Below are 25,868 nucleotides of genomic sequence, written 5' to 3'. Positions count from 1 at the left end.
CACATGCTGTCCAGTACGGTACTGAGTCTTCAGGGCTCTGCCTAATTCTGTCCATTGAAGTGGAGATGTCACTAGCAAGCTGTGGAAAGGGAGAGTTTGGAGACAACGGGAAGGTGTTGGAAGGGCTCTGATCTGTTCTAACGAGGTGATCTAAAAACATTTACATTGTCATTTTCTGGAAGGACTCGGGATTAGGGAATTTACAACACTTGATTAGTGTGTCTACTAGGGTTTCTTCAAAGCATTTTGCTTTACCTGTTACAAAAGTAAGTGTGTGTGTGTGTGTGTGTGTGTGTGTGTGTGTGTGTGTGTGCTAGAAAACAGCCCCCAATGACCTTCCTCAGACACTATCCAGCTTGTTTTGTCAGTGAGAGGAGAGAAGCAACTGAGCAACACTGTTTACGGAGCTCAAAGGACGGATTTCAGGAACTGGTTCTCTCCTTGTTGAGGCAGGGCCTCTTTTCTATGAACTTCGATGTATGCTCCAGGTTAGCGGGGCCGTAAACGTCTAGGTGATTCTCCTGTCTCCACTTCCCATTCCACCTTAGGAGTCTTGGGATTGCAGATGTGCGCACTGAGTGCATCCACCTGTTTTTTTTAATGGGGATTCCAGGTAACGAAGTCAGGCTGTTGGGTTTGTTTCCTGCTGTGCCATCTCCCTAGCCCCCACAATGGGTTTCGAGTCGGGGTCTCTCACAGGCCTAGAACCGGCCAAGTAAGGGAAGGTGCCAGGCCATCGAGCTCCAGGAATCAGCCTTTTGCCACCACACTGGGATTTTTAACACGGGTTCTGGGGATGGAACTCAGGTCCTGTTAACACAGCAAGCGCTTTACCAGATGAGGCATCTCCTCAGACCCTCTCTTACCAAACTCTTACCTGGAGGTTCACAGCAGGCTTTCTGAACACTGTGAACCTCCTGGAATTGCTTGCCAGATTTCACTTGCAGAAGTTCCTCTAGAAAGAAGGTCTGTGTCTTTCACCGGATTTTGAGCAAAGCCGTAACCCAAAAATAAAGTGAAGAGCCTCCGTTCTGTGTTAACGCAAACCCCACAGATCCCGGGGCTGCTGTGGAGGGTTATGTCAAGCCTTCTCTGTAGAGCCGAGGCTATTTCAGACCACATTCTTTTTAGTTCAGATGATACAAAGACCTGCTAGTGGGAGGCACGTCCTGGCAGAGCTGGAGGTGCAAAGGCCTCCTTTTCCTGACCGATTACTATGACAGGTGCACCAGACCGGTAGCTGTCCCACTGAGGGCCTGCAGTTGTCGCAGGGGATGGCATACCAGCCCACATTCTTGATCTTCCAATCCTCTGCAGCCATGCTTGGTGAAGCACAGTTGCCCAATGGGTTGCTACCATTTCCGCACATCAAAGTTATTACTTTCAGTGGGATCTCTCTAGTGACAGTTTAGGTTGTAGGGGTTGTGCTTAAAAACTTTAAAACTTATGTTTCCCCAATCCTGCTATATAATTTTAGATTTTTCAAACATCTTATTCTTTTACTAAATTGCGATTTCCTCAAGTCTGCCTGTACTAAGCACATTCCCTTTTCAATAGAGTATATTTTAATTTTTGATGAGCTGCCTCTTTTTTTTCTCTCTCTCTCTTCAAGATTTTAAGGGTTACCTAACATCTTGAATCACAGAAACCATTACAGTGTTGTATCTGAGGCTTGTATGTCCAAAGTCTGTTTCCAGCTTGTTCGGATCAGGTCACCACAAACTCAAAGTGATGTGGCCATTTTCTCACCAGTTACATGTCACATCTGCTTCACAGCCAATTTGTTCGTGTTGGTCGAAATCAGGTCCAGAGCAGCAATTTCTCCGGTTGCTTCCTCTGTGTTCTAAGAAACAAAATTGCCTTCGGGGCAAGTCAGGAATGTGTCAGATACTCAAGTCTGAGTTTAAGGAGAGGTTTTATTAGTCTGGACTTTTCAGGTGGCAGAAACTCAACTCCAGCCACTGTGGGCAGAAGGGGAGTGATTGATAGGCTGACAGGACCAAGAAGCATCTAGAAGCAGCCTCATTGAGGGGCCCTTGAGTGTCGCCAGGCCAATCTCCTCTCTGCATCTTTTTGCAGTGGCCTCATGCTCTCCAGCTCTGGGCATGGAGCCATGTGGTGGGAGGGAAGATGTAGCCAGCCTCTAGCCAGCAGCTGTGCAGAGAAGTGCTGTTCCCATCTGAGCTCAGCAGAGGAGTCCCAGGGAGGTTCTGATGACCTCACGTGGGCAAATGCCAGGCCCATGCCAGGCTGGAAAGATAAAGGTGAACAGACGGCTAAGACGCCCAAGTTCCTGGGACCTCGGCTTCACCACCACCCGGATCTGCTATGAGGAGTAACTAGAGGGTGTGGGCTTAGTGCACAGCCAGGTACTGCTAGCTTTGCCAGTCGGAGCTCATGACGAACCCCTCGGGGTGGCTGTGCCCTAGGGTGCAACACATTCTTCAGTGCTGGGTTGTGTCAATATTACCATCGTGACGTTAAGAGCACGCTGAGGAGGCCAGGAGATAACTCGGTGGATAAGAGCACTTGCTATGCAGGCCTGAGGACCTGAGTTGGAATTCCCAGCACCCATATCAAAAGTCAGACAGGTGCATGTGCCTGTAACCCCAGCATAAGAGAGTAAAGACAGGCAGATCCCTGGAGCTCACTGCCACCCTAGCTGAAATAGTGAGAGATGCTGTCTGTCTCAAGGGAATAAGGCAGAGAAGATAGAAGATATCCAATATCCTCTTCTGGCCTCTACATGTGCACACATGGGTGTGCATACCCACACACTCACATGCACGCCCCCCCAACATACACACCCCACACACATACCCACAAAAAAGGGGGAGAAAGGAGGCAAAGAACGCTTAAAAGGCTGAGGCAGGCAAATCATGAATTCAAGGCTACCTTGGGCTAAATAGTAAGATCTTGTCTTTAAAAAAAATTTTTTTAAATTGAATTAAATTAAAAAAAAGACAGACACAAAGGAAAGCTTAAATTGGGTTCTGCATATTTTCTCAGTGCTAACTACCTTTATATTATCATTATTGTTTTTTATTTAGACACTGATGTTGTCAAGGGGCCCTTGAGTATGTAGCCTGAGGTCAGGCCCAGGCACGCTCTAAATGTGTTATAATAATGTTGGGGAGAGGAGAGGAGATAGCTCATTGGCTAAGAGAATTTCCTGTGCAAGCATCTGAATTTGAATCCCCAGCATCCACATTAAAAGCCTGCCATGGTTGGGGAACAGAACTCAGGAGCTTGCTGGCCAGCCAACCGCACTTACACAGTAAGCTTCTCATTCAGTGAGAGACCCTGTCTCAAAGGAGTGAGACAGAGAGTGACAAAGGAAGATACCTAACTTCCTTATCTGGCCCCTGAGTGGACCCATGCACACACACATACTTACATGCACGCCCCACATACCATACACACACACACACACACAATAATAATAATAGTAATAGTAATAGTAATAGTAATAGGGGCTAGAGAGATGGCTCAGTGGTTAACAGCACTTGTTGTCCTTACAGAGGATTTGATTCCCAGCTCCCACATGATGGCTCACAACCATCTGTAATTCCATTTTCAAGGGACCCAGTGCCCTCTTTTGGCCTTCATATGTACCATGCATACACATGGTACACATACATACATGCAAGCAAAGTACTCATGCACATAAAAAAAATAATAAATGTTTTTTGCCCTGCCTATACCATGTACCCCTTGGACCCACCTCATGCTCAAAGTCTCCTCCTCATAGGCTTCTCATAGCATCAATAAAGTCTCACAAGAAAAAAACTAATAATAATAATGGAAAATGTGAATACCAATTGCTTGGCATATCCTAAGCATTCAGATCATTCTCATTACTGTCCATGTCCCCTGAATTACTGGACCCTCAATCCTGCTTTGTTCTTTGTCCCTTCCTGCTTGATGCCGTCCATGATAACCAGGTTTGTGGTTTCCAGACATTTTTCTCCCTCTGCCTCTTGGTAGAGCAAGCCTCAAGACTGCTTCCTCGTGCCAAGAGGGAGCAGTGGCAGCCACACCAGGCTTCTGTTCAGAAACGTCACCTGTATAGCCAGCCATTTGTCTTTGTGTCCTTCTACTTGTTTGGGGGGGAGACAGAAGCAGACATATACTCACCCCAGATAGGGAACTGAAGACAGACTGAAGTATGGATACCACAAAAGTACAAGTTGCTGAACCAATGTGTAGATGTATCCAACCTTCTTATTAAATAAGAAACACAGAACCAATGCAAAGAAGAAAGCCAAGAGGTCAGAGCTAAGAGCTAAAACCTTACCCTTCCTCCTGCGGTGGTCCTACTTCTCCGAACCAGAGCTACCCCTGTGTTAAAGTCTTTATATAGAGTTCCTGTCCTGCCTTCTCATTGGTTGTAAACCCAACCACATGACCGCCTCCTCACGGTCTGTCTGTATAGGCCTCCAGGTTTTCCATGATTGGTATTAAGATTAAAGGCATGTGTATCCAATAATGGCTGTATCCCTGAACACACAGAGACTTACCCAGCTCTGCCTACCAAGTGCTGGAATTACAAGTGTACGCCACCACTGCCCTGCTTTCCTATGGCTTGCTAATAGCTCTGACCCCCGGGCAACTTTATTTATTAACATACAAATAACATTTTAATACAAATAAAATATCACCATACCAATGAGCTTTATTGGGGTTACTTACAGGAGTGTGGATGAGCGGTTACTCACAATAGTAGACATGACTCAAAGACAGCTGCATCACCAAAAGCCACCCCAGCATGAGTGACAGCTCACAAAAACTGGGACCCTGAAGCAAACTGCACAGTCTACAGGCAGTGTCTTCCCGGTGGCTCTGTTGGCCTGAGCCTCTTCCGGGAAACTTGGCTTGTCTATGAGTGTCTTCCAGCAGCCCTTACTGATTATATAAGCTTGGGGAGAGAGAAATGTGTTAAATCTGATCAGTTTTAGGGACTTCCTGGAGTCATGGAGGTGTTTGCTTCTTGTCATTAAGAGCTTGCCTCCAAAACAAACTGTTTTCACAACACCCTGCAGCCTCTCAACTGCTGTCCTCTGGCTTACCCAGGCCTTGCTCCTGAGAGTCAAGGAATAAACCTCCTCCTCCAGTCTCTCTCTAAGTCCTTTCAGCTTACCCAAACTAGTTAGCCCCTAGCACATGATGTTTGCATGGGAGAGAGGAGATAATATTAACAACAATAAAAATTTATGCATAATACCTACTATAAGCAGATGATATCCCAAAGTGTTCTCTCTCTCTCTCTCTCTCTCTCTCTCTCTCTCTCTCTCTCTCTCTCTCTCTCTCTCTCTCTCTCTCTCTGTATGTGTGTGTGTGTATATATATATATGTGTATATGTATGTGTATGTGTTCATTAATCCTTATAACAAACCTACAAGGTTGACATTATCAATCTGTAGATGGGGAACAAAGGCACAGAGCAGAACTGAGTTGCTCTGGACAGTGCAACCAGCGAAACCTCAAGCAGCATAACCAGGACTCAAGCCTCATGGGATATCGCATTAAAGAATGCATCCAGTGCCCGATGCCTGGGGAAGACCCCTGACATCCGAGATGATGATGGCATTGGTGATAGTGCTGTACACTAAAGCCCAGGGAGAGCTTGCTTGTCCCCTTCTACAGACTCTGCACCCTCAGGGAAAGAGAAGGAGTGAAGTGCCCTGTAGTCTGCAGAAGCAGTCCACCTCCTCTCGGTTATGGGTAGGGGTTTTCCTTTCTCTTGAGATAAAAATTCACATAACATCTAAGCAACCATCTTAAAATATATACTTAGGAAGATTTTGGTCCATTCACAGTGCTGTACAGCCATCATCCGTGTGTCTCTATCTCACCCCAAAAGAAATCCCCTGTGAGCAGTTGTCTACTCGCTCACACCTACTACAAGCGTCTGGTATCCACTAATGTGCTTTGTGTCTACAGACTTCCCCTCTACAGTGTATGTCTGCATGTGGGTATGTGCACATGAGTATGAATGTCTGAGAAGGCCAGCTGATCTCCTGAAGCTGGAGTTATGGCGATGAACTGACTGTGTGGGCTCTAGGAACCAAATTCGGGTCCTCCGGTAGAGCAGCAAGTGCTCTTAGCCACAGAGCCGTCTCTCTGGCCCTGGATAGGGTTGTTATTAACGGAGCAACTCCAAGGTCGTTGCTGGGTCATGTCACAGAGGCAGTGCTGCTGCCATGGAGGCAGAATGCCGAGCAACCTCACCCTGCTGTGGTCATGAGCAATCGGGAGAAGAAACCTGTTGAGGCAGAATTCCCTGCCGAATCAGAAACCTGAAACTCAGTCACCTTCATCACCAAGTGAGAAGGGCTGTGAGTTAGATACTGGGAGGATTATGGCAACCCACAGAGTCTAAAAACATTCAGATTCGAAAATGTTGACACAGTGCTGACCCAGTACTTCGGACTCACTGGGCATTCGGCAAGACAACCACACCAGATCCAGCTCTGACATTTTCAAAGAGGCACTGGCAAAATGAATGTCAAGGTCCAGCAGAGAGGAGGGTGGGATCCTAGCATCCTGTCAGCCCCAGATGTTGCAGGTCTGGGGTGTGCTTACCTAGTCCTGCTGGTTCTGCTGAGCATTGAAGCAGGCCTGATATTTGCTGGATTTGGGTTTCTAGCTCTAGTCAGCTGATTGTCCTATAACCTTCACAATAAGTTTCGACCACAGAACCTGGAACTGGGGGTGACAGTCTCAGAGAATGAGAAAGAGTGACTTGTTGTGTCAGGAGTCCAAACAAAACATGTCCCATTCTTGTAAGATGTTAGAGTTCTGTCTTGGACCACTAGTTTCCCTGTTCCATAGCATTCTTAAAAATTAACTTGGAGTGCTGTGTTGTATTTAACCATCTGGCTCTCATCTTTAGAGCCACAAAGTCACCTGGAGAGCTGTCGGGTCTGATTCTCAGCCCCACCTCCAAGAAATTGGTATCAGAGGCTCAGCATGGGGACCTAAGAATCTACACCAGGTTATCAGAATAGTTCTCCACACAGGTCATCCCTTGAACAACCCCTACCTAGTCTAGAATTGTAGCTGTCAAAATCAGAGGCTGGCTTCCTCTGTTTGCCCAAATCTCCAGCTTAGAGAATCCAGCTGCCCTAATATCAAATATTTTGCTTCTTTTTGAAAGCTTTATTATTGTTGTTGTTGTGTTGATTTAGCTGTGTGTGTGTGTGTGTGTGTGTGTGTGTGTGTGTGTGTGTGTGTGTGTGTGTGTGGACTCCCCACAATGCACACGTAGTCAGAGGACAACTTGTCAGAGCTGGTTCTCTCCTACCACGTAGGTCCTGAGGATCAGACTCAGGTCAACGGGTTTGGTGGCAATTGTCTTTACAGGCTGAATCATCTCGTCAGCCCATGTTTCTCTAGTCATTCACTCAGCAAGCATTTGCTGAGACTCTTTGGTCCTTGTAGACACATAGATAGGAATCTCTCTTCATAGAATTTGCATTCTCATAGGAACATTGGACAGGTCAAATGCTTATTTTATGAATATAGAAAAAAACTATTAATGTAGAAACAAGATCTTCGAGGAGTGAGATGGTTGTTTAAAAATCTGTCAGTGTGCCGGGCGGTGGTGGCGCACGCCTTTAATCCCAGCACTCGGGAGGCAGAGCCAGGCGGATCTCTGTGAGTTCGAGGCCAGCCTGGGCTACCAAGTGAGTTCCAGGACAGGCGCAAAGCTACACAGAGAAACCCTGTCTCGAAAACCCAAAAAAAAAAAAAAAAAAAAAAAAATCTGTCAGTGTGATTGACAATATGATGAGTCCCTTACTCAATACTGATGCTGAGCACATTCCTATCTGGTGTATATTTGAAAATTTGTGGAGGACGGGAGCTCATTAGCAAGTGAGCAAGAACACTCAATTCATGAAAGTTGGTTTTCCTTCCCTGGAATGTTCGCCCTAAGTTCTTGTTGCAAATCTAATAAAAAGCCTCTTCCCTCGGAGACCACTGAAATGCACACAGACATGGTTCAGCCTCCCGTTCCACCTTCTCTCCCAGGGTGAAGATGCTGCCTTAGGGACTAATTTTTATTGCCCTCCCTGCTCTGATTACCACCCTCCTCCGGGTGCCTTTCACACTATTACTGTGAAAATACCAAGGTAGGATCCAACCAGTCATTTACATGGGCCAAGCACTGTGTTGGGGGGTGGGGGAGATAATCATGTTCTTCCCACATGTCTTAGTTAGGGTTGCTGTTGCTGTGGTAAAACACCTTGACCAAAAGCAACTTGGGGAGGAAAAGGGTTTATTTCACTCACAGTTCCATAAAACCGTTCATCATCAAAAGCAGTGAGGGCAGGAACTCAAACACGGTAGTATGGAGCCAGGAGCTGATGAGGGGTGCTTCTTACTGGCTTGTTCAACCTGCTTATAGAACCCAGGACCACTAGCCCAGGGATGGCACCACCCACAATGGGTTGGGCTGTCTCTCACATCAATCACCGATCAAGAAAATGCCCTATAGGATTCCACTCACAGCCTGATCCCATGAAGACATTTTCTCAATTGAGGTTCCCTCTTCCAAAATGACTCCAGTCTGTGTCAAATCGTCCCCAAACTAGCCAGCATACTAGGTGTTTTCTTTCTGTTGAGGCCATGCTATTGATCTGATAACCAGGGATATAAAAGCTCAGGAGACCATAATTTCATACAAGCTTTCATGGGAAAAAAAAAACACTTTTTCTTGTGTTTATCTGAGTTTATTGCTAGCTACCAGCAATCCCCGCCCCCCCTTTTTATTACTTGCTTTTCTATATATGATATTCTGGCAACTCCGGCAACTTTTTCATTTTTTTTTTTGTTTTGTTTTGTTTTGTTTTTCGAGACAGGGTTTCTCTATGTAGCTTTGCGCCTTTCCTGGGACTCACTTGGTAGCCCAGGCTGGCCTCGAACTCACAGAGATCCGCCTGGCTCTGCCTCCCGAGTGCTGGGATTAAAGGCGTGCGCCACCACCGCCCGGCAACTTTTTCATTTTTAATTACATCTTCCTCCTGTCTTTTGAGTCTTCCCTTCCCTCTCAGTTCGTAGATAAACATGCTTTCTTGTATGCAGAGTAAAGCAAACAGCCATGTGTGGCTCCGTTTTATTTCCGATCAGATATGTCAATGTTGTGGAGTAAGAGAGACAGTTTAGTCTGAACCCACACATTTCTGTCATTCCCCCCAGCCTGGACTTCTGCCTGATTCACCTTTCCCATTGGTCTTCCACTCAATTTCATGACCTCATCAGACCTTCATGTCCACCTCAAGCATTTCCTACAGTGACCTGGAACATGTGTTTCCTGCCATAGCCACAGTGGTAAACAACTCCTGGTGGACTCAGGAGCAACTCAGAGAGGAACCGGAAATGTTCTCTGTAATTTAAACTCCCAGAAGGAAAGCTCACAACCCACAGCTTGCTTGAGAGCAGACACACCCTGTGATCACTGGCTCTGAGCCTCAGACCCAGAGTCCCTCTACTGGACTCTAATAACCATTGCATTTTACTTTAGTTGCCAGACAGAACTAAACTCCTCTTGACTAATTAAAAACATCTGAGAATACCATGCGATAAGAAGTGGGGGGTTCTTGTCCCACAAAAGACAAAACCAGCCCTAGAATAAGAATTTTGGAAATGAAAATAATCTCTAAGACCACATGTTATCTTAGTGTTTATTCAGATGAAGAAACTGGACCCAGAGAGAAAGGGGGGCTCTATTAGGGGCTGAGTAGAGAAGAGACCTTTGGACTCCAGATTTGGAACTGATTCTCTCTCCTCTCCTTCAGGTCTGGTTATCTGATTCACGCCACACCCCTGTGCTCTCACTGATATTTCAGTCTTAGGGGCTCCAGGCAACAGCCTGGAAAGCATAACCTAGAAACAAAGTCAGACAAACAAATGCCATCTGGGTGCTCAGGAATGGAGCCATTTGCTGGCCCCTTTCCTTTTCGAGCTGGTTACCAGAGGGGTGGCTCCAGGGGGGATAATATGTTCCTATTTTTTCCCTTCTAATCCAGGACACCTGTCCCTTCTTTGGGGAATGTGCAATATTCGAGGCTTTGCAGCATGTGACCAACCACCTGTTGTTCATGCCTTTCCAAATTGGCCTCTAAGGTTTGGAGCCAGCCAACTGGACTCCCACCCATTATAAAACATGGGTCTTAGCAACATGAGTGTACTAAGTTTGACGGGGCTGGAGTCTCTGAGGAATTATCAGGTCAAGACAATGCTCCCCAGCAGAATATACACCATGACACCTCCTCCCCTTAAATGCAATAGCTCTGATAAGTCCTAATTCTCTCTTAAGTCTTTGAAGAGAAAAGAAAGCTGAGGTTAACCATGGCTTGTCACTTTCTTTCACCCCCGCTGCCATTCATCCATTCAACAAATATTTATTGGCCACCTGCTATGTGTCACTCACTACTAGTTGTCTGGTCATCTTTTCACCCTGCAAACCCATGGACTTCCACTAACGGCAAGCTCTATGCAGATGCTGTGGGAGACAGACCCACGGATAAAGCTCAATCCTTTCAACAGAAGGTGCTGTTGAGATACTTAGGGTGGCAAATTCATGCGCTAATGTGACTTAAGACTGTCTATGCGGAGAGACCTCAGAGAACAATGGAGCCCAGAGGAGGGAAAACTCACCTCCAGCCAACAGGTAAGGAAGTTCACAAGGATGCCATGTGAACTGCGAGAAATGAGTAGGGTTTAGACACCCTGGAAATGTGTATGTGTAGTCAGATTGGCATACCAGTGGCTCTCCAAGACAACAGGGAGCTAAGAAAGCCATGAGACACAAAGAAGTCCTCCTGACTGGCATGCATGTAGAGTATACATGCTGTCACACTGAGGTGAAGTAGGGATTCTGGTCACTGGTAGCTTTGAGAGGTCTGAGTCTTTGATCATTTTCCTGGCCCCTTAGGTTCTGAGGTTTGGCACCCAATCTGCAAGCAGGCAGCCAGGGCAGAGAAGAAGCTCAAGGTAAGAGGTGTGGTCCTCCATGCTACGTTTCGCCACAGGTTGGGAAAGCTCCGCCTCAGTGCAGAGCATACCAGATCCCAAATGTGTGTCCATGTCTTCGGGCTCCCTAATGGGAAGAGTTGCTTCATGGTGCAATAAAATCTTGTATATGAGAGAATCTTGAAAACAATAAAGGACTTGATGCATGGGAAATTTTTAAGTGTGTCTAGGGTGGGCGAGATTATAACCGTACCAATGCTGGCCAAGATGGCAGCCAATCTGAGGCACTTATGGCCATGCTTTTTTTTCCCCTAGCCTAGGGTTATTTATTAATAATTATAGTTACTATCATCTCAGTGATTGACAGTTTGCAGAATGTCTTCTTAGCTCCGCTCTGGCTGGATTCCTTTAACCCCCTGTGGCAGATGGGGCAAGAAATTGTATCTCTGCTTTGCCTGTGAGAAAAATCGAGTCTACAGAGAGTGATTTGACAGCAATGATGCAGCCAGGCATCCGATGCAGAGTGTTGTCCCCAGGCTCACAGCAGACCAGCTGAGACCCTGGTCCCTCAGAATTGCTTCGCTCTGACAAATGCCAGAAAGGCCTGTGAATCTGGGTCCCTGGTACTGAAGGGGGGGGGGGGGGAGCGTTACCCAGACTGCAGGGAGAGCTTGATTTCCTGGCTTCTTTATGCTGCACATAGGCTCCTAAGGTGTGTGTTAGGATTGGGGGAGCAACATTTGAGCTCTAACATGCCTTTATATTCTCGTCCCTGCTGTCAACTTGACCCCTTAAAAGTCTCTTACGTTACTTGCTAAAATCTGCTCAACAAAAAAACCACAGGTGCACAATTTCTGATCAGCTAATTAACCCTTCTCCTTTGCCCTTTCACCCATTTAATGAGAGAACTGGTCCTGTTGATATGTGATTTCTTTGGATCATATGTGAATCCCTGGCCCTGTACTTTCTAAGGCCTGCCCCATTTAAAGTACAAGAAGACCTAGCTCTTATTTTTCTCAATTTCCTCTCTGGAGAATTTCCCAAACTTGAGTTCTTCTTTAAAACCCTGATATTTTTTGCTACGTCTGTGTGCTACCTCTTTATATCAGTACCCATTCCTTTTTTTTTTTCCTTTAAAGCAACTCAACTCCTTTTCATTTAGCTGAACTTATTTTAAAATGAAACTTGAAGTTGCCACGTACGAAGGAGTAACACTGGCTGGAAACAAAATCAATTCAATGATAATGAAATAGTCATTGAAAATAAGTCTTAAAAATGCTAGCTAGTGTTCCTGACACACTCTTTAATTCAAAGGGGGAAATTAAGTGTTGTTGGGACAGCTGTGGAAACGTGTTAGCACCAAATCAAGAGCCCTCCTCCAGCTAATCAGGAGGCTTGAAACCAAACGTTCCACTTCATCACTGTGGGATGTGGTGTCATCAGAATGTTCCCACCTTTGCTCATGTTCCCAGATCCACTTCTAGTTCTCACTCATGGTTTGGTAAAGAGCCATTCTCTAGCCCTACTCAGAGTGCTTCGAGATGGATAGAAACTGAGCAGGCCTGCGGCACACCTGTTTTCCTTTTGCACATCGGGAATCTGAGATCTCTAAAATCACATTTATTTCCCAGTGGTCCTTGATTCAACCTGGACTGTCCCATTACCACACATGGCTACACTCTGAGATGCCCAGAGAGAGCATCACACTGTTGGGGGCTGGGAGGCTGGTAATCCACCGTGGCCACTGTGCAGAGGTGTTAAGGTTTTTCACTTAAGTTGATGTCAGTTTGCCAAGGGCGCACTGCAAAGAGTCGGCATATTGTGCAAATAGGTGATCTTCTGTTTGCTTCTGCGTTGTTTACTAAGCTACCAAGGAATGAAAACGAAGCAGTTTTATTCATTAAAAATAATTACATTATTGGCTGAGATAACCCAAAATGAAGTTTTATGCCAGGACTAGAAAATAAATTCATATTCTGTCCAGCAGCCTGAAGTTCCAGGCTGCTGGAACTTCACATGCAGACACTGGTTGACGGGGCAGAGTGGGGACAGAGGTAGCCAGAGCACTTCAATACCGCTATAGTCCCCTACGAGCTGCATTCTCTGCCTGTTTTCTCCCTACTAAGCCTGAACTTCTGCTTCTCACCCCTCTGTCTTCATCTTTCCCACAGCATCGACGGACATCTGAAACTTCCATCTCACCCCCTGGATCCAGCATTGGGTCCCCTAACCGAGTCATCTGCGTATGTATCACTTCCTAGCAGCTGTGGGGCTTTGCTTACCCCTGACTCAGCACCTGAAATGTTTTGAAAGCCCATTTGGACCGTGCCTGTCTTATTCTAGGTGGCATACCAGATCTTAAGGATACAGAAAGGCGTGGGGAGGACGTGGACCTTGTTCTCAGACACACAGTCTAATAAACCAAGAGCCGCGGGGACAGTGTAGAGTTCAAGGAGCATGAGACAGTGTAATGATGAAAGAAACCTTCCTGCATTCTAAAATCAATTCCAGGTGCCTCCTTCCCCATCCCTTCCCTGAGACCAAGCAAGACAGCAGCTAGAAGGTCAGCGAGGCAGGTAGAGATGGGATAATGTTGGTATATAGGTAGTGGTGTGTGATAAAGACGCAGAAGGGAGAAGTTTCAAAATGCAAAAAAAAGGGGGGGCACCACAAAGCTAAAAGAGACCTTTCTAAACATGTGAGAAGCCCAGAAACAAAATAGACCGCTTACATGTGTCTAAGCTCCCATCTTCAGAACCATTCACACAAGCAGAAGATGACCTCAGGTCCTGTGGTAATGCATGTGTTCATTCCGTGTATGCTGAGCTTTCTCTCGGTGATAAGTACTGTGTTCTGTCCTGGGGAGATGGTGATGGACAGATCTGGTACCCCCATAACACCGGACATAGAGGTCATAGATTGTAACTATGACACGGACCAGGAGATAAAGGCTCTGTGCGCCCTTAGGATGCTACCGATGAAGGAAGAGACCTGTCCATCCAGAGCCAGTTGAGAGAAGACCTCCCGGAGGAAGAAATACTGAATAACAGAAGGAAGCCAAGGGAGGTGGCTGGCAGTGCCAGGGAGGAGTGAGATAAGCAGCATGGCTGTCCACAGGGCAAAGGGGCCAAGACCAAGAATGTGGGGTTATTGGACAACAAAGAACTCACCCCAAGGAGAAAGGCTCCACACATAATCCTCAAACCTGCCAGGCCAAGGTGGGCTTTGACACCATGGCAAAGTCATTCAGATTCATATCCAGCTTCTTCTTTGACCCCAGACAATGCCCATCAATGGCACTATTTCCTGCCCTTCCTTCCCTTGGACAAGAGAAAATATGAAGAGTTATTGCTGTGACTTTGATATGGGTCAATACTGCCACATGGCTGTCACAGAAAACAAGTTACATTTTCCTTTCTTTTTTTTGTCGTACTGGAATTAACTCCGGGGCGTTATCCATGCCATACAACCGTTGAGCCCATAAGCTATTATGCTTCAACCCCAGGTCAAGACAAGTTGCCGTGGTCACAGGCTGCACTCATTGCAGAGTCCCATCGAGAACATGAGAGAAAATAGGCCCCTGGCATGGAGAACGGCACCGGTCACAGCAGGATCAGAGGGGTTTATTTGGGGATCTACCGTATGAGAAAGTTATTGGCGAGCGTAAGCTCGTCCCCAAAAGGGAGTTACCAAGATGGCTGCCACTAGGGACATCTTTGCATTGTGTGGTTTAGCAGCAGTCATCATCCAGGAGTGGAGTTCAGACTGCAGTCTGTGACACCAGTTATGGGACATTTGTGCCTCAGTTTCCACATCTAAAAGATCGTATATGTACTTCCTTCAGAGAAGTTTGTGGTATTTAGGGGGGACCATTCTGGTAAAGCCTCGGGCCCCACATCTAAAAAATAGCATTTATACTTCCCTCATAGAGGTATTGTGGTATTTAGCGGGGACCACTCTGGTAAAGCCTGGGGCCTCACAAACAATACTGTTCAATACGTGACCTTTGGGACCATTCTTGTTCTAACATCTACAGCTCTTCTCTTCATGCCTAACAGTGTTTTTAGTAGCAGCTGGAGATGCTTGGGCCTCTCGTGCCTTTTTTTGTTCTCTCTCTTTCCTCTTTTCCCTCTTATATTTCTTCTTCTTTCCTGTCCATTTCCCTCTTCCCCAGGCTAAAGTGGATAATGAGATCCTTAATTACAAAGACCTGGCAGCTCTCCCCAAGGTTAAGTCCATCTACGAGGTGCAACGCCCTGACCTCATTTCCTACGAGCCTCATTCCAGATACACCTCCGACGAGATGCTGGAGAGATGTGGCTATGGAGAGGTATTGCATCTTGCCCTCTCTGAGACTCTGGAAAGAGCCAAGGTGCTGCTAGGGTCCCCAGCCAGCTTTCTTATAGACAGCTTGGCCACCACAGTATTGGCCCCCAGACTCTTCTGATCTGGAATTTATAGCCAAGTTGTAAACACCAAGAGCTTTCATGCAAAAATCTGGCTTTAAATAAGACATTAAGTGTGTATTCCATCATCTAATGGTGAGTGGCAGCATCCCCTGTCGACAGGACTAGGCTCTCCATTCTTCCAGTCCCCACTATGCCCTGTTGGACCAGCATGCAAGCTGAGACCATAGAGCTACTCATTACTTGGGCTGCTGCTTTTCTTATAGCAGCATAATCTTGCTAATACTCAAGCCCATGTCTCTGATACCATACATACCAGGCTCAAAGGACAGTGCTACATTCCTAAACCCTGTTTAGACATGTTCTCTCCATTTTGAGCCTTACTGAAAACCTCATGCTCAGAACAGGACCCTCATGCTTAGAACAGGACACGTATTTATGAAGATGCAGCATCAGACAACTTAGAAACCATTATATGGCTACTAGATTCTAGGGAGAATTCTCTGGAGAAGGCAGAGATAGCTATCACAGAATAGGTCCTGACCAGCCGTGTTCCAAGAGACTTCTCACCCTTGAGCTATAACAATGTGCAAGCCCTTGAGTTATAACAATGTGCAGCAGGATCCTAGCCTGGGAGCAGGCTCCCAGGTACCTTCCCCAGCTCCACCACTCACTAGCGTGTGTCTTTGGACAGCAACAGGGTAACCAACAGGGGTTGGGTTCCATTGGTTGGAGAGTCCAGTGCTGAGAGTCTCTGAGTTCTGGCTCCTAAAATGGGCCTGGAAACGTGAATCAAGTATTTGCAGACTCCAATTCCGAAACTCGAGAACAGGACCCCTGGATCAGAGCCAACCCCCAGATGGTTTGGGTTCGCTCACAGTGTCATTCAGAAATGTAAATTAGCTGTCACCATGTAAATGTTAGGCGATTCCACAGAAGAATCTGCATGTCTTACTTGTCTTAGAAATTAAGAATCTGGTCCATGTTGAGTAGACATTCCAACATGGCTCTGATCACAGCTGAAAACAGCAGCCCGGCTCAGTGGACTAAGTCTCCAGCTTGCTATACCCCTTATCATGTGAGCCTCCCAATTAACAGCAGTGGCCTGGTCCTTGCTTAGCCCTTAATTAGAATACTGCTGCTCCCCTAGGCTTTGTCTTCGTGAACCACAAAGGAGATGTGAGCCAGGAGAGAGATGGGGGGAAGTTGAGAACATAGCTCTGAGCTTGAAGTGAGGGAACCTGGGTCCAGATCAAGACTAGCCATTTCCTGAGAGGCCTAGCGTGGCCCTGAGCTCTCTCACTATTATTAGGAAGGGGGAATCATCATCCCCAGACCTTCTACCACTTTCCAGCAGTTCTGACAGTCTAGAATTCCAAGTGAGGTGTCATCTGGAGAGGGTCCCCAGGGCAGCTGCAGACCCTCTCCTTATCACCATTTTACCATTTAACCGTGTTCTGTGCCTTCCTCTCGCCCTCCTCTCTACCTTCGCTCCCTCCATGGCTGCCTTCAAATTCTTCGCTTTTAAAGTCGCTGGGAACGTTATCTCCTTACTCCCAGGTAATTAACCTGATATACAATATGCTTTTAAAAATATATGAAAAGTGGTGTTTCTTTATGATGACCAAGAAGGGCTCCCTGGTCACCCCTCCCCTACACCACAGGGGCCTGATCTCTCAACCCAAAATGTTTCCCCCAACCAAGGAATGACATGAAGGATGGGAGTGGCTGGGGAAAAAAATCCCATGTGCCTATCAGACTCCTTTGTGTCCCCGGAATCCCTAGTGAGAGTCCAGAAACTGCGCATGGGTTCTAGCCAAGGGCTGGGAATGGTGCATGAAGGCCTGGGAACTCTCTCCCACCCTCCTCAGGTGGTATGACTCAAGCCTGAGTTCCTAGAATTCCAGATTCCATAGCATGCCCCAGCTGCCTACTAAAAGACTTGCACACCACAGGCCTTCCTCACAGTCCCACCTCCTCCCCCAGGACATCTATGAGAACCTGGACCTCCGGCAGAGACGGGCCTCCAGCCCTGGATACATCGACTCCCCCACCTACAGTCGGCAAGGCATGTCTCCCACCTTCTCCCGTTCACCTCATCACTACTACCGTTCAGGTGAGGCAAAGGAAGCCCCAAAGAGAGATGAAGAGTCGGGACAATGTGGTCACTTTGTGTCCCTGAGCTGCAGGGACAATAGACACTTTCCATAGCAGCATGGCTTTCTGGGAGCCGATGGCCACTCTGATGACTAGTGGGCCTGACTGGGTCCCTAAGACGGGTGTGTGATGCTGAGAAGCAGCAGGGATGTGGGAAGGGGATTACCAGGAGAGGGAATGTCAGGCGGCCCAGTGACCCTGGTTGGGGAGGCAGTCTCCTCTTCAGCCTCTACACCCACAGCAAGAAACACATAGCATCAAGGTTGAGGGGGGCTGGTTTTCACCTGAGGGCCCAGGTCCCACTCAACCAGTTCAAGTATACACAGTCACCCTGAGGTAAAGGGAGTCGCAAGTGTTGGAATGGAGAAAAGGGGAAACTGAGGGAGGAGCCTAAGCGGGGCGGGGTGGGAGGAGAAGCAGGTAAAGCTATCTTCTTGGCCGACTCAGACTTGGGGGTCAAATGAGAGGAAAGGTCAAGCTTGTTTCTGCCGACATGGTGCATGAACGCACAAGCTGCTTCCTCTCCGGAGCTGAGCACACTGGGACATCCAGCCCACCCCACCTCTGCTGCCTTGGCCTCACTGCTTCCTTCGGTGCTACCTTGTTTATAATGCCTGTTTTCTCGATGCTTCTGTTCTTTCTGGGGACCACTGCCTGCATGCTCCAGGGCCTGAGAGTGGCCGGAGTTCTCCATACCATAGCCAGTTAGATGTGAGGTCCTCCACTCCAACCTCTTACCAGGCTCCCAAGCACTTTCACATCCCAGGTAGGCGCTGCCAGCCGGCCGGCTGTTCCCAGCATGCATGCATGCTTGCCTCCACCACGGGGTGTGCCAGATGCCTGAGCCACTTGCTTGAAGCTGCACAGGCATTGAAGAGAAGTCCTGGGGGACCCTTCCCTAACCAATCATCCATGCTAACTCACCTTCCAGCCCCAACATGCCTATGGTCTTTGGTCTATTCTCCATGTAACCAGCCTTGATCAGAACCACAAGGAAGGGTAAGGGAAGAGAAGGCTCAGGGAGCTCACATGAAATGCCCAAGATTTGGCCTTTTATATTGCTGATTGGCAGAGTGTAGGCAAAATGGTGAAGGGTGTTTGCCTCAGGGTTCTTTGGCTTGAACCATGATCCCATTGCCTGTAAGCTGGTGGTCTGGGCCCCATCTCTCGGCTTCTCTGGGCAGCCAGGCAGTATTCTGGACCCTGAGGTTGCAATTGAGCTCACTCCAGCCTGGATCTCTCCTTCATAGTGAGCACACTTAAATGTATTGAGAGAACCAGCTGCCCAGTTGGCTCAGCTGTTAGTGTGATACTCATAATGTGTGGATAGAGATGGCACATGAATAATAATAAAAAAAAAAGTTAAAAGGTGATTGAAGGTGATAATAGCTACTTTACTGATATACTTTATATTATAATAGGTCATATAAACAGGAGGGAACAAAACACCCAGAGTATTGTGCAAGAGTGACCAGAGGAGGGGAGGTTGTGCTAGGTGAGGTGGGGAGACTTCTTGGAGGAAGTGCCTTTAAAGTTAGTGATGTGACAGTCCTGGGCGAAACAGCGGAAATAAAGTCAGAGTACCTAGAGGAGGGGAGAGGAAGCCAGCAGCCTGCCTCGTAGGTGTGGCCTCCTGGGAAATCCCACCATGGATGTTCTAGTTTGCTTTCTGTTGCTGTGATAAAGACCATGACCAAAAGCAACTAGGGAGAGAAAAAGGTTTATCTACAGGTTATGGTCAATCATTGAGGAACTCAAGGCAGAAACCCAGAGGCAGGAACGGAAGCAGAGCCCATGGAAGACTGCCGCTCACTAGCCTGCTCTAATAGCTCATCCAGCTTACTTTTTTATACTACACAATAGTATTTGCCCAGGGCTGGCACTGCCTACACTGGTCTGGGTCCCCCAACATCAATCATTAATCGATAAAAGGCCCCCCACAGACTTGCCTGCAGGCGAGTCCGATGGAGATAATGTCTCAACTGGACGTCCCTCTTCCCAGATGATACTGTCTTGTGTCAAGTTAACAAAACCTAACAAGCACACTGGGTTACAGTAGAGCCAGGTCTAGATCCCATCTTCCAGCTTTGCAACCCCCACCCACTCACCCTCAAGAGCTGATCCTGTTGTTTCACCGACACTATCCCAATAGCTCTTGAGAGGCCCAGTGTGTCTGGTTCTGCAAGGTAGACAAGGCCAAAACTCTGCAGCTTCCTGATGACTTCTGCATAGAGTGAGGTGTAGTCATTAGGGGGAGAAGCAGTGCTCACTTCCTGCATCAGGCCCTGCTTAGCATTCTCCTACCTCTTGCATGCCCATCATTTAGCCCACCTCTCTTTCCACGGTACCATTTTATGCATCTGCCTCTCTCCTGCTCTACCTGGAACCTATCGGGTGAGGGTAAAGCTCAACTTTGGAATAGGAAGCCTGCCTGGGGGAAGGTAGTGACCCCTTGGAAAAAGTTGCTGACTGGCTCTCTCTTCTCAGATCAACTGACCAAGTGCTGTCTCCTCCCCTGTCTCTCCCCTCTCTCTCCTCCCCACTGTTCCTTCCTGGTCTCTGGCAGCTGGAGAAAGTAACATCTACCGAAAACCCCCGATCTACAAACGGCATGGTATGGTCAGAGGCAGACAGAGCTTGGCCAAACAAGGAGGGGGAGTATGACCAATGCAGATGGCTCTGCACAGGTTCCCAGGAATGAGGCGATGCAAGACCATGGCATAGTCCTTCTTGCTACCCCCAATCAATCGGGGTGACTTTGGGTGTCCATGTCATTTCAAAAGAGCAAGAAATTATTCATGTCCCCTAAACCCTTTCTTAACACCTCCCAAAACTACCTTGCCTGTTCTCGACTGCTCTAAATTCTGTGATCAGAGCAATCCTGAAAAAATGCCTGAGTCCTTATGAGAGCTCCACTCGGAACGCCGACAATGCCAATTGTTCATTAGAATTGTGTGAGATGCGTAGAGTCCTATACTGAATCCGAGGCCTCTGCTTTAAGCTTTGCTGAGTGTAGATCGAAGCTCATAGATGAGAAAGGAACAGGAAATCACTTCCTCTTTTCATATTTTGTTTCCCTGATGTTGGAGATCAAACCTGGGGCCTTGTGCATGCTAGACAAGCACCCTACCGCTCAGCTACCTCCCTGGCCCCTCATTAATTCATTTCTTTGGTGTTTTTTAAACAAGGGTCTGTGGAACATCTGTTCCTTGGAAACTCATTTTAAAAGGGCAGACTCATTGGCTTCCTTCATGACCCAGACTCTTTAAAATTAGAGTCACTGAATGCACAGCCCAGGAGTCTTCTCTTAGAAGACTTTATGCATGATTCTGCCTGTACCCCGGTACCAATGTCGTCCACGCTGGGACCTCCTGCTCCTCACTACAAAGCACTCATTAAACCTCAGGCGAATGAGCATATCTTGCCCTTTGAGGAGGCAGACAGCAGCTGCTACCACGGCTGCTGACGTTTGCTCACTGGTCTGGTTAGGTAACAGAGGGAAGCACAGGCTTGGATTCCAGCTTGGAGATGGTAGGAGCAATCCTGTACGTACGGTGGACCCAGCTAATCAGATGGTGGAAGGGGCGGGGCCAACAGTAGCTCTGGGCACCAAAGACCCTGAATATTATTTTAGAGTGGGGAGTGAGACAGAGTCTTGCTAAGAGGCTTGCCTTAAACTCACTGTGTGACCCCAGGTTGGCCTCCAACCCCTGGGTGTTCTCTCGACTGATGGGATTGCAGACAGGCACCACCGCGTTCTGACTAAGATCCTGCATTGAAACAGACATCTTCAGTTTTCAGAGCTGGTGGGGCAGAGGCCCCCACAGTGAGTTGTAAGCCTGTTGTATTTGTGCATGTGGCTAGAAATGAAAGTGCTGACCCTCCCAAAGATAGTTAGCCTTGGCATACAGAAAAGGCCCCCCTGAGACCCATGTTCCTTAGAACCCTTTAGGTTTTCTGAGAGGGTTCCAGGAGATACCACCAAAGTTGGCTCAGGAGTCCAGGATGAAGGTGACTGCATCATTAAGAAATGTCAAAACAGCCGGGCAGTGGTGGCGCATGCCTTTAATCCCAGCACTCGGGAGGCATAGCCAAGCTGATCTCTGTGAGTTCGAGGCCAACCTGGTCTACAGAGCGAGATCCGGGACAGGCACCAGAACTACACAGAGAAACCCTGTCTCAAAAACTAAAATAAAAAAGAAATGTCAAAACACCATCAACCGAAGGACTCAAAGGAGCAGATGCAGCAGCAAGGCAGTGGTGCACAGTCCTGGGCTGAATGAAAGCCCGTTGATGCCAGGACCCTCTGCTCTGGTCCTTGGAACATAGATCTTGTCCCTGCAGCCTCCCTGTAGTTCTCCCTCAAAAGTGGTTGGAGATCCATGCTGGGTTCCCCAGCCCTCCTCTCTGTCCTGCCAGCCTGTCACCAGTCTATCCCACGGTCAAGTCACTGCCCTATAAACATCGTGTCTGGAGTGAGTATTTTGGTCACCTCTGTTACAGGATTACCTCAGAGGGAAGCGTGATGCCAGGCAGAACCTGGTCTACCCCACAATCCTGGTACTTAGAGAGGAAGAAACTGAGGCAGAGAAGGGTAGGATTTACCCAGGATTGTGCTCAAATGAAGTGGCAGAGCTGGAAACGGACCCCCACTTTCCTCACTCTCTGTCCAGGGCCCCTTCCTTCAAGACACGCAGCCTCCTCAAACAGGACATGAAGACAGCTGACCTAACTCAACAAGTTTCTTGGCCCTGCCTAGCAATTCCTTCCTCAATGTGGTTCAAAGCCATGATAAAATAGGCTTCAAAGATGTTAGGAAGGAAGGAACCAAGCTCACCCAGAAACTCTGAGTTTCACTCTTAAGGATATGGTTTTAAGCTATACCATGAGAGTCCATGGACTGTGCTGGAAGAAGCCCTAGTCTAGTCAATTCTGGTAAAAACTGGCTAGGTGGTCTTAATTAAGCCCTTCCCTTATCTGGCCTCAAATGTAAAATGAGGGGCTAGCCCAGGGCTTTTCCAGCTCTGGTCTTCATGTCCCATGCTGTCTTACCAGAGACCTCTAACCTTAAATCCCCTTGCCTCCTGGGATGGAGCTTGACAGAGACATAGAATGTATGCTCCGAGCTGAGACACTCTGCCTTCTTGAAGTGCTGTCCTTGGGTCCTTTGCAGGTGATTTGTCCACAGCAACCAAGAGCAAAACAAGTGAAGACATCAGCCAGGCCTCCAAGTATAGTCCAGCCTACTCACCAGACCCCTACTATGCTTCGGAGTCCGAGTACTGGACCTACCATGGGTCCCCCAAAGGTAGTATTATCTTAGAGCCAAAGGCCAGAGCCCTCCCATCTGTATCAGGGACAGTCACCCACTCTTCCACAGTCATTTTGCTGGGCGGGGATGTAACTGATTCTTACTCTTTCTGTACCAGGTGTTAGGTACCAGCCCCAGACCCTAGGGATACACTGGGCAGCAAAACACCAGGTTCCTGTTCTTGGGAAGGAGATCTAGTGTTTAAAGAAGGAAGATATAAATCTCTCAGATGCCATGACTCCCCATCACACCCCAAGCTGTTTCTCTCTGTTGTCCGGAGGAATTCCCATCAATATCCACTTTGATTCAACATTTGGCTTTACTAATCGAATCTGCTTTCTGAATAAAGCTTACAGAAGCTTGGGGGTGACTTCATTACCTTCTAAGAAACCTCCGTTTAGAGAAAGAGTGTGACACAGATCAACCATAACCAGAATAAGAGAGGGATCAGCAGCAGCAAGAGCAGTAGTGAGGATGAATGCCCACATGAAACTGGGGAATGGAGGGAGGGAGGAGCCAAGGGGCTGAGCAGAAAACACACGCTAATCTTGCCTGTCCTTTGACAGTGCCCCGAGCCAGAAGGTTCTCGTCTGGAGGAGAGGAAGAGGATTTTGACCGCAGCATGCACAAGGTGAGCAGGCTACGTCATTGAATAAAATACTTAGACTTTTTTTTTTTCGTTTGTAAGTGACAGAAACCAAATTCAAACTCATCTCAGAAGAAATGCATCATTGTACGTAGCTGAAAAATCAGAAAGTAAGATTGGCTTCAGTTGTGACCACATTCCAACAGCTCGAAATGAAAGTACTCTTAAAAAGTCTCCCTTGGTTTGTGGTGTTTGCCTCTGCATTGGCTTTATAGTCAAACTGGTTGTTTACGTGTATAGGAAGCAAATACCAGCATCCTTCCTTGCTAGTGAGACTACAAAGTGGCCCGGCCGCTGAAACAAAACGGATGAACAGCTCCTCAAAACGTGAAACACAAAATTACCCTAGGACCCATGCAGCAATTCCATTTCTAGATATACAGATATGAAGGCCAATATCCAGGCAAATAATACCTCCACAGCACAATAGCCAAAGATGGGGACCACCCAGATGTCCCCCCATTCCCAAATGGAGGAACACAATATGGCATGTCCGTACAATCTGGTACGAACTGAACATTAAAAGGAAAGGGGGGACTGGAGAGAAGGCTCAGCTGGCAGTGTTTACCATGCAAGCAAGAGGACCTGAGTTCCAATCCAGCACCATGTAAAAGTCATGCATAGCAGTGCACATCTCTAACCCAGAGATGGTAAGAGAGGCGACAGAAACAGACAGGTCTCCAGAGTGCTCTAGCCATCCAGTCAAGCCGAATCAGTAAATTTCAGAGAAAGACCCTGTCTCAAGAAAGAAAAGTAAGGCCAGACGTGGTGGCACACGCCTTTAACGCCTTTAATCCCAGCACTTGGGAGGCAGAGGCAGGCGGATCTCTGTGAGTTTGAGGCCAGCCTGGTCTACAGAGCGAGTTCCAGGACAGCTAGGGGACTGTTACACAGAGAAACACTGTCTCAAAAAACCAAAAACCAAAAAAGAAATAAAAGTAAATAAAGTAGAGATTGACTGAGGAAGAAACTCAGTGTTGACTTCTGACCTCTACACACACACAAGCACCGTGTGTGCACACGTACACGAACATGTGTAGATATACACAAAAAGAGATGGAATACTGATAAACACCTCCCTATGAGTTAGCCTTGAAATGATAAAAGAAGTAAGGCATAAAAGCCCACATAAGTTTGTTTGAACCATATGGAGGTGGGTTTTACACAGCATTGTAAATTTGCTAAATATCACTAAATTGTTTACAGTGAGTTAAACAACTACAGTTAAAAAACAATGTGTTTTAAAAAAATTGTATCTGTGCTGTTTTTCTTATTATTACTCCTTAAACAATACAGCGTAAGAACTTCCACATGGTGTTTCCACTGTGCTAGTATGTGCTTAAGAGGTAACGCAACATAGGAAGAGATGCATAGGCTGTATGCAATGCCACACCACTTTCTATGGGCGACAACTTAAGTGTATGAGGATTTTCGTAGCCCTGGAGTCAGGGGGAGTTCCTAAAACAAATGCCCTGTGGCTACTGAGAGATGACTAGGCTTCAGAATATTTCATTTTTAGATTACAGTTTTCATTTCAAGTAAAATGGGGAGGTGGGTGCACATCATTGAACCAGTGACTGTGGGCAATGTGGTCCTGTCACTAGTTTAGATCTGTTAGGGACACCCACCTCCAGAGCCTCACCCAGACCTCGGGACTGCTCAGTGAACAGAGGTGAACTCACAGAGGAAAACCTGACAACCACAAGGAGGGAGAGTTCTGGAAGTGTCCACAGAGGCTCCCATCAGGCACAGCGGCTCAGTCATTCCTGATCTTGCCCCATTGCCCTCCGCCTAACTTCCTGCTCCTCCCCCATCCCCCAGCTCCAGAGTGGGATTGGCCGGCTGATTCTGAAGGAAGAGATGAAGGCACGGTCTAGCTCCTATGCGGACCCTTGGACCCCTCCACGGAGCTCCACCAGCAGCCGGGAGGCCCTGCACACCACTGGCTATGAGATGTCCCTCAATGGCTGTAAGCACTGCTCTGTCCTGGCGTCTCTTAGCTGCTTGCTTTGGGTCAGGCCCTCTGTGAGGCACCACATCCTCTTCCTCCCAGCAGGAGAAGCCTCACATCTTAGATAGGAAACTGAGGCCCAGCAACCCAAGATCACTGAATTCATAGAAATGGATCTCCCTCTCCCTAGAATTGTGTTGAAACATAGCCAGCCCCCAGATACCATCTTTTGAGCTAATGAAGGGATCAGGAGAGGCTGGCTAGCCATGAAGGTAGCCCCAGGCTCTCTCACTTTCCTGACTCCTTTATCATCCTCCTGTGCCTCTCCTGAGTGTGGAACACAGACTGGGCAGAGGGCTAGATGGGGCACCAAACGAAACCATGCTCTACTGAGTGATCACACCACACCTCTTGGGGCT

At 47.5% G+C, this 25,868-nt stretch overlaps 1 protein-coding gene across 2 annotated transcripts in view; it reads left to right on the top strand.

Annotated features, from left to right (window-relative positions):
* Positions 1-25,868, top strand: part of Ablim3 (actin binding LIM protein family member 3) — a 118,511-nt gene that overhangs the window by 81,011 nt on the left and 11,632 nt on the right. Inside the window, exons 9-18 of one of the 2 annotated variants that reach the window (XM_052742280.1) lie at positions 10,941-10,999; positions 13,150-13,221; positions 15,153-15,308; positions 16,915-16,944; positions 17,371-17,500; positions 18,209-18,307; positions 20,108-20,155; positions 22,715-22,849; positions 23,419-23,483; positions 25,320-25,467. In XM_052742280.1, coding sequence (XP_052598240.1) covers positions 10,941-10,999; positions 13,150-13,221; positions 15,153-15,308; positions 16,915-16,944; positions 17,371-17,500; positions 18,209-18,307; positions 20,108-20,155; positions 22,715-22,849; positions 23,419-23,483; positions 25,320-25,467 — 942 coding nt within the window. The remainder of the gene's footprint in view (positions 1-10,940; positions 11,000-13,149; positions 13,222-15,152; positions 15,309-16,914; positions 16,945-17,370; positions 17,501-18,208; positions 18,308-20,107; positions 20,156-22,714; positions 22,850-23,418; positions 23,484-25,319; positions 25,468-25,868) is intronic. The other variant, XR_008219218.1, reaches the window with a different exon arrangement.

The sequence above is a fragment of the Peromyscus californicus genome, unplaced genomic scaffold (assembly GCF_007827085.1).
Source record: "Peromyscus californicus insignis strain IS unplaced genomic scaffold, ASM782708v3 Scaffold_17__1_contigs__length_78620276, whole genome shotgun sequence".
NCBI classification, from domain to species: domain Eukaryota; kingdom Metazoa; phylum Chordata; class Mammalia; order Rodentia; family Cricetidae; genus Peromyscus; species Peromyscus californicus.
Note: the sequence above shows the minus strand (reverse complement) of the source record. Positions and strands in the feature narration are given on the sequence as shown.